This window comes from Leptonychotes weddellii, chromosome 5 (genome assembly GCF_054177405.1).
Source record: "Leptonychotes weddellii isolate Sample4059 chromosome 5, ASM5417740v2, whole genome shotgun sequence".
In the NCBI taxonomy this organism is placed as follows: Eukaryota; Metazoa; Chordata; class Mammalia; order Carnivora; family Phocidae; genus Leptonychotes; species Leptonychotes weddellii.
The window spans coordinates 143,831,270-143,846,680 of NC_138373.1; the positions used below are offsets into that span (position 1 = coordinate 143,831,270).

Below are 15,411 nucleotides of genomic sequence, written 5' to 3' on the forward strand. Positions count from 1 at the left end.
TTAAGATCACTTTGCAACTCATGTGGTCATTTTTAGAGAACTATACTACTGGGGCACCTGGGTGGCTCAGTCAGTTGGGTGTCTAACTTTTGGTTTTGGTTCAGGTCGTGATCTCATGGGTGTTGGGATTAAGCCCCACAACAGGCTCCAAGCTCCAAGCTCAAAGGGGTAGTCTGCTTGAAGTTTCTCTCCCTCTGCCCTTCCCCTCCCCTCCCAAATAAATAAATCTCAAAAAAAAAAAAAAGAACTACACTACTATGCAAAGCAAGGACTGCCTGTACTTTACATATATTATCTCATTTTGGTCTTTAAAACAACTCTAAGAAATAGATGCTATTATTATCCCCATCTTATAGACAAAGAATCTGAGGCTCAAGAGGATAAATAATTTCACCAAGACTACACAGCTAGTAAATGGCTACACCTACTGAATTCTAAATCCCATGACCTTAATTCTTGCTATGTTGAAAATCCAGATACCTGATGGGTGTTTGATATGGGGGAGCAAGAGTGAAGGGGGAAAAGTAGTGAGAGATGAAGGTACCTTCTCTAATGGAACCCTGAATGGCTAGAGCAGCACCATCCATTAGAGCTTTCTGTTTTCTATATACACTTATAGAATAGAAATATTTATGCAATCTATAATCTATGGTATAGAAACATAATATATTCAACCCTAGTGCACATGTAAATCCATGTGTACTTCTGAATCCACCCTTCCTTGATCCTTCAGGATCTTGCTCCATCAAGTGTCAATTCTCCCTAAGGTAGGCCTAGTAGGTTAGCTCAAGCAACTCTCATTTCCAACTTTATTCTTCCTTGCCTGCTTCTCATTATTGAGGCTGAAAACAGACAAACAAACAAACAAACAAACAAAAACAACTACTTTCCCAGACTCCTGTAGCCACCCTCCTGCAAGATGAACCCCAATGTCTGTTTTCTTCTTTCTCTGTAGCAGAGCCTTGAACATTAGCTGGGAACATGGCCATTCTAAATGAAAACTACATGTCCCAGATTTTCTTCAACTAACTGTGGCCTTGTGACTAAATATTGGCTTATGGGATGTAAGCAGAAATAATATGTATAATTCCAAAATGTGTTCTGGAGAAGGGAACATTCCTTTCCCTTACTCTCTCCTGTTGGCTGGAATATAGATGCAATAGCTAGAGCTGGGGCAGCCATCTTGGACCATGAGTTGGAAGGAGGAATTGCAATCCAGAAAGTCTACAAATTCCTGAGGACTTTGGTGAAACACAGCTGCCATGCCTGCCGGCTTTGGACTGCTATGACCAAAATTCATTTATATGGGAGAAATAAACACTTTTAAAGCCATTGTTTTTTTGGTATTTCCATGAGTATAGTGAATGTAATCTTTTTTTTTTTTTTTTTAAGATTTTATTTATTTGACAGAAAGAGACACAGTGAGAGAGGGAACACAAGCAGGGGGAGTGGGAGAGGGAGAAGCAGGCTTCCCACCGAGCAGGGAGCCTGATGCGAGGCTCGATCCCAGGACCCTGGGATCATGACCTGAGCCAAAGGCAGATGTTTAATGACTGAGCCACCCAGGCGCACCTAGTGAATGTAATCTTAATATACCAAATGCCCTAGTTCTGGCCAATGAAACCCAAGGGCAAGTGTGCTGGATGACTTCTAGGCAAGATGCTTTTTCTCCTTGTAAAAGGAGAGTTCTATTTCCCCATCCTGGCTGTCTTCCTGCTTTTTATCTTTGGGCATGGTTATGAGAGAACACAATGCCCAGAGCTGCAACAACCTTCTTATGACCACAAAGGAAAGGCCAAGAGAAATTCAGAGCCACTAACCAGAACTGTGACACCACTGAACTAACCCCAGATTTCTTGTGCAAGATAATGAACAGCCTTATCATTTAGCCACTGTGTTGGATATTCTGCCACTTATAACAGAAGCATTTCCAAATGACATATTCTCTTGCTATGAATGTTTGTGCCCCTCCCCAAATTCACATGTTGAAATCCTCACCCCCAAGGTGATGACACTAGGAGGTGGGACCTTTGGTATTTCGGTGTGTAGGTCATGAGGGTGAAGCCCCTCATGAATCGGATTAGTGCTCTTATAAAACAGACTTCAGAGAGTCACCCCTTCCACCATGTAAGGATACAGCGAGAAGTCAGCAGCCTGCAACCAGCAAGAGGGCCTTCACCAGAACCTGACCATGCTGCACTCTGATCTTGGACTTCCAGCCTTCAGAACTGTGAGAAATAAATTTCTGTTATTTATAAGCCACCCTGTCTGTAGTATTTTTTTTAAAAAAGATTTTATTTTTTTTAAGTAATTTCTATATCTCACATGGGGCTTGAACCCTGAGACCAAGAGTCACATGCTCTACCAATTGAGCCAGCCCCAGTCCATAGTATTTTAACAGCGGCCCAAACTGACTAAGACATCTCTATTGCTCCTTCAGTCTCTCCTTTTCAACTGCATCCTTCTTCTGGGCCCACAGTCATGCTCATGTCAGCCATGCAAAATAATGCAGTTTGCCCTGTATCCATCTCTCCCTCCAGCCACTGTGTTTTCTTTCCTTTCATGGGCAAATCTCTGTAAAAAGTAGACTATACACATTATCTGCACTTCCTTACTTGTTATTCATTCTTTGATCTTCCCTGGCTTCCCTCCTCCCACTCCACTTGAGTATTTTAATCTAGGCCATTAATAACCTCCTAATTTGCAAATCCAACAGACACTTATTTGTCTTTTTCTTATCTGACCTCTCTATGGCTTTTGGCTTTGATAACCACTTCCGCCTTTGTGAAACTCCCTTCACCTGTGGCTTCTTACCCTTGCCCCGTTTCCCTTTTTTTTTTTTTTTTGCCCCGTTTCCCTTTTGACCTCTCTGGCTCCTCATTCTGTTTCCTTCATGAGTGCCTCCTTCTGTTTTTACCTCGTAAATGTTGGCTTCTTCAGGGTGCTCTTCTGCCTCACTCTTCCCTTTCTACTCTCCTCCTAGGTGCTAACTTCTGTTCCTAGAGTTTCAGAGATTGAAGGTAGCTTTCTTGAGAATCAGGGACCTACTCTAAACTCCTCATTTTTTTTTTAATCTTTTTTTTTTTTTAAAGATTTTATTTATTTATTTGAGAGAGAGAATGAGAGGAGAGAGAGAGAGAGCATGAGAGGGGGAGGGTCAGAGGGAGAAGCAGACTCCCTGCCGAGCAGGGAGCCCGATGCGGGACTCGATCCCGGGACTCCAGGATCATGACCTGAGCCGAAGGCAGTCGCTTAACCAACTGAGCCACCCAGGCGCCCCCTCTAAACTCCTCATTAAGCAGAGTTGAGCCAAAGCTGCTGTGGTAAAATACCATTTCCATTGGATTAAGCACTTTGTCATGGATTGAATTGTGTTCCCCAAAAAGATATGTTGAAATCCTAATGCCCAATATATGTGAATAAGACCTTATGTGAACATAGGGTCTTTGCAGGTGTAATCAAGATGAGGTCATTAGGATGTAACTGTGAACTTATAAGCAGAGAAGAGACAGATACACAGGGACAATACTGTGTGATGATGAAGGCAGAGTTTGGAGATGTAGCTATAAGCCAAGGAATGCCTAGGATCAATGGCCACCACTAGAAGCCGGGAAGAGGCAAGGAAGCATTCTCCCCTAGTTTTTCTGGGTTTCTAGCCTCCAGAACTGTGAGGCAACAAATTTCTGTTGTTTCAAGCCACATGGTTTGTGGTATTTTGTTACAGCAGTTCTAGGAAATGAATACACACTTCCTCCATTGTCCTGCACCTCCTTATCTAAGCAATCAGTTATGACTTGTAATCACCTTTCTTGTAATGTTTTGCCTTCATCTTTCCTCCAGTTCAGGGATTTTCAGCCTTTCACATATCACAGACCAGTTTTGATTTTTTTTTAATTTGAATATCAACATTGGGTTTATAACTTTCAATTTTGCCCTTCATCTTTTGCTATAACGGCATTAAATACACACACACACCTACCATCTACTTACAGCATCACTCATAAAAGTTAGGACATCTTAACCCTAACCTCTCAGAAAAAAGTACAGTTCTTATTAAATTAAATATTTTAAGTTCTATGAAAAGCTCATTGCTTTGTCCCAATACTTTCCCAGTATTGTTTCAGATACATACTTTGTTTTTTTGTTTTTAAAGATTTTATTTATTTATTTGAGAGAGAGAATGAGAGAGAGAGAGAGAGAGCATGAGAGGGGGAGGGTCAGAGGGAGAAGCAGACTCCCTGCCGAGCAGAGAGCCCGATGCGGGACTCGATCCAGGGACTCCAGGATCATGACCTGAGCCGAAGGCAGTCGCTTAACCAACTGAGCCACCCAGGCGCCCTCAGATACATACTTTGTAACAGAAACATTTATGTATGTGACAAAGAAAATATTAATACATAAATATTCATAGACTCCTTTCTTTGTTTCCAGCCATCTTCCCCCTCCTTTCCCAAATTCTTTTTGACCATATTGTAAAATTGGGGTAATCGGTGAAAGGAAAAACGTGAGAAGCAGGAGCTGAAAGAACAGGGAGAATTCCTTTTAAAAAGATAATCACTTCGGGGCGCCTGGGTGGCTCAGATGGTTAAGCGTATGCCTTCCGCTCAGGTCATGATCCCGGGGTCCTGGGATCGAGTTCCGCTTCGGGCTCCCTGCTCAGTGCAGAGCCTGCTTCTCCTTCTCCCTCTGCCATTCCCTCTGCTTGTGCTCTTCTCTCTCTCTGTCAAATAAATAAATAAAATCTTTAAAAAAAAAAAAAGATAATCACTTCTCAAAGGAAAGTTTAGATGGATGAGGAGGTGGAGAGGCAGGCTCAGGACTGAGGGAGTTGGAGGAGAGGGGATGATACAGGTGTAGGAGAGAAATTGCTAATGGTAAGAGATGAAGAAAAAGGAATTTTAGGAAATTTGCTGTATGTTGTGTGTATTCCCCCTTTGGTACCTTGTTGAGAGTGTGAGGTAGGGATTTAAACTGCTTTCAAAAAATTTTTTTTCTTCTGGAATTGTATCTCTTCGAGTGTGATTCTTTATAGGACCAGATGATAAGGCAGCTCAGGCTTAATAGGGTTACATATGACTGTGAGCAAATTCAGTTACTGTATAGCTGTTAGAAAAAGGGGCTATGGAATCAGAAGCCCTGCGTTTGAATCCTGGTCCCAATCTGCTTCTGCTGAGTCGGTGGGAGAATTACTTTACTTCTTTGTGCCTCATTTCCCCATCCACGAAAGGGAGATAACAGTACCCACTTTACTGGATTGTTGGGAGAATCATGAGTTAATACACATAAGGCAATTAGGACAGCGTTTGGCAATGGAAGACCTTCAAATGTCAGCTAGTAATAAAACGGAAACCTACAGATAGTTTCCCACCTGCTGAAACAAAAAAACCTTTCGCGGCTAACTGTTGCTAAACTTCTCCGCATGACACCCAACAAAACCTCAAGTGCCTGAGCAGGCTTAGCTCCCACCTTCCCTCCGGCGTTCTCAGGTTCCGCCGGGGCGCCGCACTCGCGGCCGCTCGCTCGCGCGGCCGGCGCCTCCCTCCTCCCGCATTCGCGGGCATCCTCGACGCCTGGGCGCCCTGGGCGCGCGCGTCACCCGCCGGCCGAGGCCAACTTCCCTCTCTCCTCCCCGCGCTCCCGGCACTTCGAACCTCTGCGCGAGCTTTTCTCCCCGTTGCGCTGTAACCGTTCAAAGGGTCTGACTCGCCCGCACATCCTAGATGCTCAATTAAAGTGGCCATAAAGGAAAACGCTGTACCTTCTCCCGCAAATACAAAACGGGGGGCCCTGGGTGGGGAGGGGAGACTTGGTCGGTAGGAATGTCTTTACACCCCAAGGCCCGTTGCCCAGGGTGCCAGGCCCGGACGTTATGCCCGGGGCTGAGGGCTGGGCTCCCTTCCCGGACCCCTCGGCTCTCCGCCGGCCTCCAGCCTCGCCCGGGACGCCCGCGGTCACGTGACCCCCCCCCCGGCGCACAGCTGGAGGCGGGTCCCCGCCCTCCCCCGGGAGCGGCGGCGCCGGAGCGGGCGCGGTGCATTGTGGGCAGAGGGGCGGGGGTTGGGAAGATGGCGGCTCCCAGCCTCCTCAACTGGAGGCGGGTTTCCTCCTTCACGGGGCCGGTCCCCCGCGCCCGGCACGGACACCGGGCCGTGGCCATCCGGGAGCTGATGATCATCTTTGGAGGGGGCAACGAGGGCATCGCGGACGAGCTGCACGTCTACAACACGGGTAGGCGCCGCGGCGGCTCTACGGCCCCGCCTGTGGGAGCAGCGGAGGGGGAGGGGAGGCGAGGCGGCGGCCGAGGCCCTGACAGCTGTCACCGCCGGGTCACTGCATCTTCGGGCGGGCAGCTGGGAGTGTGGCTCGGCCGGGCGGCCGGGGTTCCGCAGTGTCTTTGGTGGCAGCTCCGTTTCCCCAGGGCCCGCGGGGCAGAACCGGGCCCGGAGCGGGGCGCGCCGGCCCTCAGGCAGGCGCTCCCGGACCCCCCTCCCCAGCCCTGCGGGCGGACGTAGGCAAGAGAGAGACCATTTCCACCCGCCAGGGCCTCTTCCCTAAGTCTTTCCCACTCCGGGGTTCCGAGATCCCTCCCCTGTCAAAAATCAAAGCCAGCTCCAAACCCAAGCTGCTCCGGGCCATTCTCGTCTTTGCCTGCGGTCTTTCCTTAGGAGGAAACGAATCGGGGCAGGGGGAGGGCTGAGGGGTGGTGAGGAGGGAAGACGAAAGGCCTGGTACTTTCACCCCAAATACAACCCCGTATCTGGCAGGTGGCAGTCAAGATTTTCACCCCACTGGTAACCCTCTTAACTGGCGGGGAAGTGGTTCGTTGGTGAGACCGGCGCCTGTCTCTGTAGTTGGGTGTGTGTGCTGAAGCTCGGCTGTGCAGCGCTCTCGGAAAGAGGACTGTCAGCTTGAGCACCGCTACAAATCACAAGTGCCTCTGGCCGGGGAGGCCCTGCCTTTGAGTGCCTCGGGATAGAAAGAAGGGTGGAATTTCATTTTCCCCAACTTGTAAATGCGCCGGCTATCAAGAGGAAGTTGTTTCCTTGGTGTAAGGCTAATTACTGAATTTTGGGTCTATGTCATGATCAATGACTTTGACCAAATAACTTAATCATAGTGTTCATTTTAAGGTTAATAAAATAGTGGCGTAGGAGGAATTTCATTTTTTCACCCTCTCCTCCTCCTGGCACTCTAATATATAGTTTAAAAGTTACTTGACAATTTGGTATAGTGTAAAAATCCTGGCTTTAGAATAAGTTAGACCTGGTTTGAATTTTGCTCTGCCGGTTGCCCAGGGTCATCGCTAAAGTTACCAAACTTAAATGTCAGATTTTCACTTGTAAAATAGAGATGATGATACTCACCAAGTAGGGTTTTGGTAAGAATTAAATTATGCAGATCAGGGTTTTTCAACTGGTATTGCCACTTTGAACCAGAGAATTATTTGTTGTAAGAGCATGCGCTGTATATTGTAAGGCGTTTGGCAGCATCTCTAGTCTCTACCCACCAGTTGCCATTAGCATCTCTCCCCTCCCTCCAGTTAGACAACTACACATTTTTAGTTTGCTCCTGGGGGCAAAGTCATCTCCAATCTCCAATAACCACTGATACAGATGATAAATACAAATACTCATAGTTTGTGGTAACTGTTTATTATAATTGTTTTTAATTTTATTTTGGCAACTAGTTACAAATCAGTGGTTCCTACCTGCTGTTAGAGGAGACATCCCTCCAGGTTGCGCTGCCCATGGATTTGTCTGTGATGGTACCAGAATACTAGTATTTGGGGGAATGGTTGAATATGGAAGATACAGCAATGAGTTATATGAGTTGCAAGTAAGTGTATTTCAAATTTATCTCAATCTGCAGCTTTAATAATGATATTGCTCCTAATTCTTTGAAAGATTGCAAAATATTTCATTACATATTTAAAATAGTATGAGCTTCACATTTTATAGCTTCAAGGAAAATGTTTCCACTTCACTAAAAAGCCAGAGTTTTCAATGTAAGTCTTTTTTCAATACCCAGTGTAACAGTTGTAACATTAAGATATCTGTTACTTAGCATCAGTTATATATGTTACACGTTTAGGTTTTTGTATCTTAGTTCTTCAATTTTAGCAGCAACAGAAGCACCTGAGGGCTTGTGAAAACACAGATTGCTGGGCCCTGCCCCCAGAGTTTCTGAATCAGTATTGTCTGGTGTGGGGCCTCACCCCTGGCATTCCTTCCAAGTTCCCATGTGCTGATGCTGGTCCCCAGACCATACTTTGCAAACCTCTGCCTTCGTTATAGAGATTGTTACCCTCACACTAATAAACACTCCCCCCCCGCCCCGGCAATACATACAAAAAAAGTGTACAATTTCATATGTCCTTTATAAATTTGATTCTGTTAAACTACACTCAGAGCCCTCTATGACAGCCCTCAAATGACTTTTAACCAACTGAGCTAACCGGCCGCCTGCCCTTAAATGACTTTTATTTCTGAACTGTGCATATGTTCACAGGGTTGTTATCATGAGGACATCTGCTAATTGAGAGGTATAGGTGAATTATACCTATTCATAAACAAATAGTTTTAGATAAATAGAACATCCATAGCCAGAGCATAAGTTTTAGAGTTTGGTTTGTTAAATGATCTTTATTTATGCTTATTTAAAGGTTGAAATACAAACTATCTATGGATTACCTAATTTCAGAAAGTAAGACTATATAAATTTCATTTAATCTTAAAGCTATGTATATTTAATTTTTCATTTGGAAAATATTTTTGCATTACTGGTGTTTATTACTATGAGCTTAGGTTGCTGTTGAGGAAAGCTGTGAATATGCAAGACTAGACTGACTTTCTTTCCCTTTTTTGGGTGGGGACAGAGGGGCAGAGGGAGAGGAAGAGAGAGATCTTGAGCAGGCTCCACACTGGGCCCCCATGCCCCTGAGCTGAAATCAAGAGTTGGACTCTTAACCAACTGAGCCACCCAGGCGCCCCAGGAAGACTAGACTGAATTTCTGTTACAATGTTTATTTTATTTATTTATTTATTTATTTTTTTAATTTATTTATTTATTTGAGAGAGAGAGAGCATGAGAGGGGGAGAGTCAGAGGGAGAAGCAGATCCCCCGCTGAGCAGGGAGCCCGATGTGGGACTCGATCCCAGGACTCCAGGATCATGACCTGAGCTGAAGGCAGTCGCTTAACCAACTGAGCCACCCAGGTGCCCACAATGTTTATTTTAGTTCCAGAAATTACCTGTTTACTTGTCATTTGTCCCTGGAATAGCTTATTGGAGCCTTCTGATTGGATTTTGATTAAAATATATTGGTATGATGTTATACTATGGACAATATAGGAATGCTTTCTTGATATTGTCTGATTGTATTTATGCTCTTTTTTAGGCAAGTCGTTGGTTATGGAAAAAAGTGAAACCCCACCCTCCTTCTTCTGGTTTACCTCCTTGCCCTCGGCTTGGACATAGCTTCTCTTTATATGGTAACAAATGCTATTTGTTTGGTGGTCTGGCAAATGAAAGTGAAGATTCAAACAATAATGTTCCCAGGTATGCTGATTCTTTTTTGGACCAAATGTTTATTTTATGACTTAGATTAAGAACATTTAATTTCTACCATTTTCAGTTATTAAAAGGAATGAAACTTAGCCTTTTACATTTACCTAACAATGAACAAATTTGTGTGCAATTGTATTTTCCTTAGTCCCTGGAATATATGTTTTCAAAATTATGCCTTTTCTAATCAGAAATCATCTTATTAAATGCTATTAATATAACTCCTTATAGCAACCTATTTGTATATATTGGGCCATAATGTATTTCACTTGTCATAAATGATAACAAAAAGTAACAAATGGTTGTTTTCAAATTAGATGCCTCTGAGAATTTGGTGACAAAAATCTCACTATAAAATGAAGTATCCACTTTTCATACAGGAAGCTGTTACAGTGGTTCACACAAGCAAATACTTTTTGAACCAACTGTCTCCTTTTTCCAAACAGAACTAATCACTACCTCATTTTTTTTGCATAGTGTTTTGATCACATTGTCATTATAGCACTCAGGATTTGGAGATTTAGAGTCCAAAAGACAGTTTTCTGATTCACTGTTTACCATGTGTGTCCTTTAGTGGAAGTAATCTAATCCTGTTTTCCTTGACTGTGAAATGGAAGTGATTAAATATCTACGTTTCAGTGTCATTCTGATAGCTAAATAAGATCGTTGGCATCATTTTCAAAGTACTTGCAGGTTGCCATCAATATAGTACCCACATTACATTGATGTTAGAGTCTTAGCTTTTTTGTCTTTTCCAAGCTTTAAAAAATGACACATACTAGGGGCGCCTGGGTGGCTCAGACGGTTAAGTGTCTGCCTTCAGCTCAGGTCATGATCCCAGGGTCCTGGGATCGAGCCCCACATTGGGCTCCTGGCTCGGCGAGGAGCCTGCTTCTCCCTCTCCCTCTGCCTCTCTCCCTGCTCATGCTTTCTCTCTCTCTCTGTATCTCTGTGTCTCAAATGAATAAATAAAATCTTAAAAAAAAAAACTAAAAAAAAAAAAAATGACACATACTAAAACATCATGGTAAACTTGGAAACTGGAGAAAAGGAAAAAAATTTATCCCACCATACTAATCCAGATACTTTTACTTCTGGCACATGTCTTTTTCATTTTTACATTAAACAGATTTTTCTAGATACAGACTTGTAAAAGTGCAAGAAATTAGAAAGTATGTGAAGTTCTTTCTTACGGCATCACTGTCCTCCAACACAGGCAAACACATAATTCAATTTGATATGTATCTTTTAGAACCTTTTTCATGTAACATATATTAGTCGGCTTTTTTTTAGGTTATTGTGTATAATGGGGAAGGTTCTCAAGTTTATGCTGCTTGAGGGAGCAAATAGATGGATGCAGTGCTTTTGAAAGCCTCTGGTTAAAACTAGCAGATTCATTTCTGTTCACATTTCATTTTGGTCAGCAATCGAGGACTGAGTGTTCTGCCTAGCAGGAGAGGGGAGGTGGAGAAGGTTGATCTGATCCTACACAGACATGTATTCTCTTTTATGGAATTGGGATCTTTCTTTTTGCTTTGCAACTTTGGGTGTTTACCTGTTTGTTTTTGTTGTTTGTTTTTCCTTTAACAGTATGTCTTTGAGATCTTTTAGGGCAGTAGATAAAAATTGACCTTATTTTTTTTTTAATGGCTGAAAGGTAGTCTGAATTATGCAAATTACTTAATCATTCCCCTACTGGTAGACATTTAAATATTTCCACTTTTTTGCTATTACGGTCTTTACACATGTATAACGATTTTGTTTCTGTTGTTTTTGTTTTTTTAGAGAGAGAAAGAGTGAGTGAGGGTTGGGGGGGTTGGGCAGAGGGAGAGGGAGAGAGAATCATCAACAGGCTCCATGCATAGCATGGAGCTGGTCACAGGGCTTGATCTCATGATCCTGAGATCATGACCTGAGCCGAAATCAAAAGACACATGCTTAACGACTGAGCAACCCAGGCGCCCCAATTTTTGTAGATTCATACTTGTACATGGAATCGGTGGGAGGGAGGTCAAGGGTATTTACATTCAAGTTTGTTAGATATTCCTGAATCAACCTCCAAAGAGACAACCATTTTATATTCCTAATAACAGTGTACGGTTACAGTCTACACCCTTAACAATATTGAATTGTCTCACTCTTCTTAGTTTTTGCCAAACTAATAGGTGAAATGCATTTCATGAATTTATTTTGATTTTTTTAAAAACTGGTACTGAGTGGTGTCTGGGTGGCGCATATGGTTAAGCGTCTGCCTTTGGCTCAGGTCATGATCCCAGGGTCCTGGAATCAAGCCCCGCATCGGGCTCCCTGCTTGGCGGGGAGCCTACTTCTCCCTCTTCTTCTACTGCTCCCCGTGTTTGTGCTCTCTCATTCTTTCTGTCAAATAAATAAATAAAATGTTAAAAAAAAAACTGGTAATGACTGGGGCACATGGGTGGCTCGGGTAGTTGTGTCCGACTCTTGATTTTGGCTCAGGTCATAATCTCAGGGTCATGAGATCCAGCCCCATGTTGGACTGCAGGCTCAGTGCAGTCTGCTTATCCTTTCCTACCCGCTCTACTCCTCCCCACCCGTGTGCGTGTGCACTCGTGTTCTCTATCTAATATAAATAAATAAATAAATAAAATCTTTTTAAAAAACTGGCAATGAGCTTGATTAACTATGCATAGTGGACATTTGCAATTCCTTTTCTGAAATTGTTCATATCCTTTCATTTTTCCTTTTTAAATAATTAAACTATAAATTATATACCATAAAATTCATCCTTTTTATACATACAATTCAATGACTTTAGTCAATTTACTGTGTTGTGTATCCATCACCATAATTCATATTTTTCCAAGTCTTCTATTTGTCTTTTTTAAAAGGGTTTTCATTTTTGTTTTATCAGGTTTGACAATATTTTTCTTTTATTGCTTTCTACTTAGGAAGATTCTTCTACCCCACAACTATCTAGTACATTCACAGCTTTATGTTTAAAATATTATATGTTTAAAATATTAATAGATTTAGAATATATTTTTGTGACTAGTATGAGGATTTTTACTTTTTCTTTATAATGGATTTCCAGTTCTCCACCATCATTTATTAAACAAGCCATTTTTTTCCTCACTGATTTTAAGTCCCATCTCTATCATATCTTAAGCCTCATATAAATGAGTCTTTTTCTAGGCTTTCAGGACCAGGGGTTATGAACTACACTCTGTGGGACAAATTTGGCCTGCTAGCTACCTGTCTTTATTAATAAAGTTTTATTGAAACACAGCCATGCCCATTCATTTACATGTTGTCTCTGGCTGCTTTCATATTAAAAGAGCAAAGTTGAGGGGTGCCTGGGTGGCTCAGTCAGTTAAGTGGCTGCCTTTGGCTTAGGTCATGATCCTAGGGTCCTGGGATCAAGGCCCACGTTGGGCTACCTGCTCCATGGGCAGCCTGCTTCTCCCTCTCCACCACTTGTGCTCTCTCATGCTCTCTTTCTCTCTCAAATAAATAAATAAATAAAATCTTAAAAAAAAAAAGAAAAGAGCAAAGTTGAGTAGTTGTGACAGACCTTATAGCTTCCATAGCCTAAAATATTTACTGTCTAGCTTTTTACAGAATATGTTTGTCAACTCTTGTTCAAGACTCTATTCTGTTTCATTAATATATTTACCTTTCTGTCATTAATTGTGATGTTTGCTATAGGTTTCTAGTATTTGCCTTATCAGATTAAGGAAGTTTTTAAAAATTTCTAGTTTGTTGATTAGTTTTTTTTCTCTCTTTTTAACCAAAAATGGATGTTCATATTCATTTCAGACATAGAAATTAACTTACTATTTCTTTTCTTTTATCCATTAATTGTGTGAATTATATTATTAGGTTCTGAAATATAAGCCATCTTTTTATTTGTAGTTAAACCCCAGTTTGTTGCATTACAGTGTTCTTTTCATACTTTGCCGAATTCATTTTGCTAACATTTATTTATATTATCTATAGTCACTAGTGATTTTTCCTATATTGACTTTATTTGGGGTAGTGGGGTCTTATTCTAATCTGATTTGAGTATCAGGATTCTGTTATTCCTGGGAACATAATCAGGGCTGTGTTCGGAGGTTATGGGAAGCTTTCCATCCTTTATTATGCTTAAATAACATAATTTCTTGAATATTTAGTAGAAATTTCCCATAATTGTCTGAGATTGGTATAATTTAGGAAGATGATCTTTGCCTAACTTTTCAATATCTCATAGTTATGGATTTATTTAGATTTTTCTACTTTCTGTTGAATCATTTGGTAATTTATGTTTTCCTTGAAAAATCACCCATTTCATTTAGATTTTTACATTTTTTAATAAAAATTATAAGACAATTCTCTGTATATCTTTAAAATCTCTGTATCTGTAGTCACATCTCTTTTCTCATTTATAAATGTGTATGTTGTCTTTTCTCTAATCAGACTCGTGAGTGGTTTGGTGGTTTCAAAGAACCATTTTTTAGTTTTATTGATTTATTTTTGTTTTTCAGTTGTTTTCTTTATTCCATTTCTTTAAATTTTTCCTTTTTTCTCCCATCCAAGTACTAACCAGGCCCGACCCTGCTTAGCTTCCGAGATCAGGTGCATTCAGGGTGGTATGGCCATAGACTAAATTTTTCCTTTTTTCTAACTTCTTTTAAACTTTTAATAGTTTTGGTACCTTTTCTAACTTTTTTGTAACTTCTCATAATTTGAATGCCTATTAATTTATTTGTTTTCAGTGTTATTTTCTAATAAATGCTACACATTTTCCTCTGATTATGGCTTTGGCCATATTCCATAGGTTTCGGTAAATAGTGCTCTTATTGTCATTATTTTTTATTTTCTCTTTAACCCAAAAATAATTTGGCATAAATTTGTAAAAATTTCCAAATGGAAAGTTTTGTTATTGTTGCTAATATGTAGCTTTATTATATTGTGTTAAAAAATATGTGGTCTATGGGGTTTCTTCTTTTTGAAGATTGTCTTTGTGGTGTATGTCAATCAGTTTTTGTGATTATTCCATAGGTGTTCATAAAGATTGTAAGTTCTTGGTTGTTTGGGTACAAGGTTCTTCTATTAAATCACTGTTTTAAATTATTATTTGAAGTTTTTTATTCTGTGAGTCTAGATCATATCAACTTCTGAATGACATGTTAAAATCTTCCAGTGTGATTGTGAATTTATTGTTTGTTCCTTGTATATCTACTTTTCAATCTGTGTGTATTATTTTGTTGTAGACTTATCTTTTGTAAATAGGACTAACAGTTGACCAGTATTAACTGGTATAGCTTACTGGCTGGCATCCATTCTGATCTGTGTAAGTCTATGCCACATCAATTGTCAAATAGTTTTGATATTATCATTGCTGTTAATTGCTTATAGCTGGTTTCAGGGTTTTTTTAATTTTAATTTTTAGATTTTATTTATTTGAGAGAGAGAGTGAGAGAGAGAATGAGTGGGGGGAGGGTCAGTGGGAGAAGCAGACTCCTTGTGGAGCAGGGAGCTGGATGTGGGACTTGATCCCAGGCTCCTGAGATCATGACCTGAGCCAAAGGCAGACACTTAACCAACTGAGCCACCCAAGCACCCTGATTTCAGGGTTCTTTGTTTTTTTAAATTTTATTTTATTATGTTATGTTAGTCACCATACAATACATCATTAGTTTTTAATGTGGTGATTCACGATTCATTGTTTTCATATAACATCCAGTGCTCCATGCAGTATGTGCCCTCCTTAATACCCATCACTGGGCTAACCCATCCCCCCACCTCCCTCCCCTCTAAAACCCTCAGTTTGTTTCTCAGAGTCCATAATCTTTCATGGTTCATCTCTCCCTCTGATATCCCCCCCTTC

The 15,411-nt window shown here is 41.4% G+C and overlaps 1 protein-coding gene and 1 long non-coding RNA gene across 5 annotated transcripts in view; one reads left to right on the forward strand and one right to left on the reverse strand.

Moving 5' to 3' along the window:
* Window positions 1-265: 265 nt before the first annotated feature.
* On the reverse strand, window positions 266-5,989 carry LOC145721891 (uncharacterized). The gene is made up of 3 exons (XR_014145895.1): window positions 5,759-5,989; window positions 4,559-4,716; window positions 266-2,245 (listed from the first exon to the last, which is right to left on the reverse strand). It is a non-coding gene; the product is annotated as an uncharacterized LOC145721891 (long non-coding RNA).
* Window positions 5,990-6,023: 34 nt separating this feature from the next.
* HCFC2 (host cell factor C2) overlaps window positions 6,024-15,411 on the forward strand; it is a 67,077-nt gene continuing 57,689 nt past the window's right edge. For 3 of the 4 annotated variants that reach the window (XM_081822307.1, XM_081822309.1, XM_081822308.1), the window contains exons 1-3: window positions 6,024-6,228; window positions 7,688-7,836; window positions 9,397-9,557. In XM_081822307.1, the coding sequence (XP_081678433.1) occupies window positions 6,066-6,228; window positions 7,688-7,836; window positions 9,397-9,557 (473 nt within the window). In that variant the 5' untranslated portion in view covers window positions 6,024-6,065. The remainder of the gene's footprint in view (window positions 6,229-7,687; window positions 7,837-9,396; window positions 9,558-15,411) is intronic. The other variant, XM_081822310.1, reaches the window with a different exon arrangement.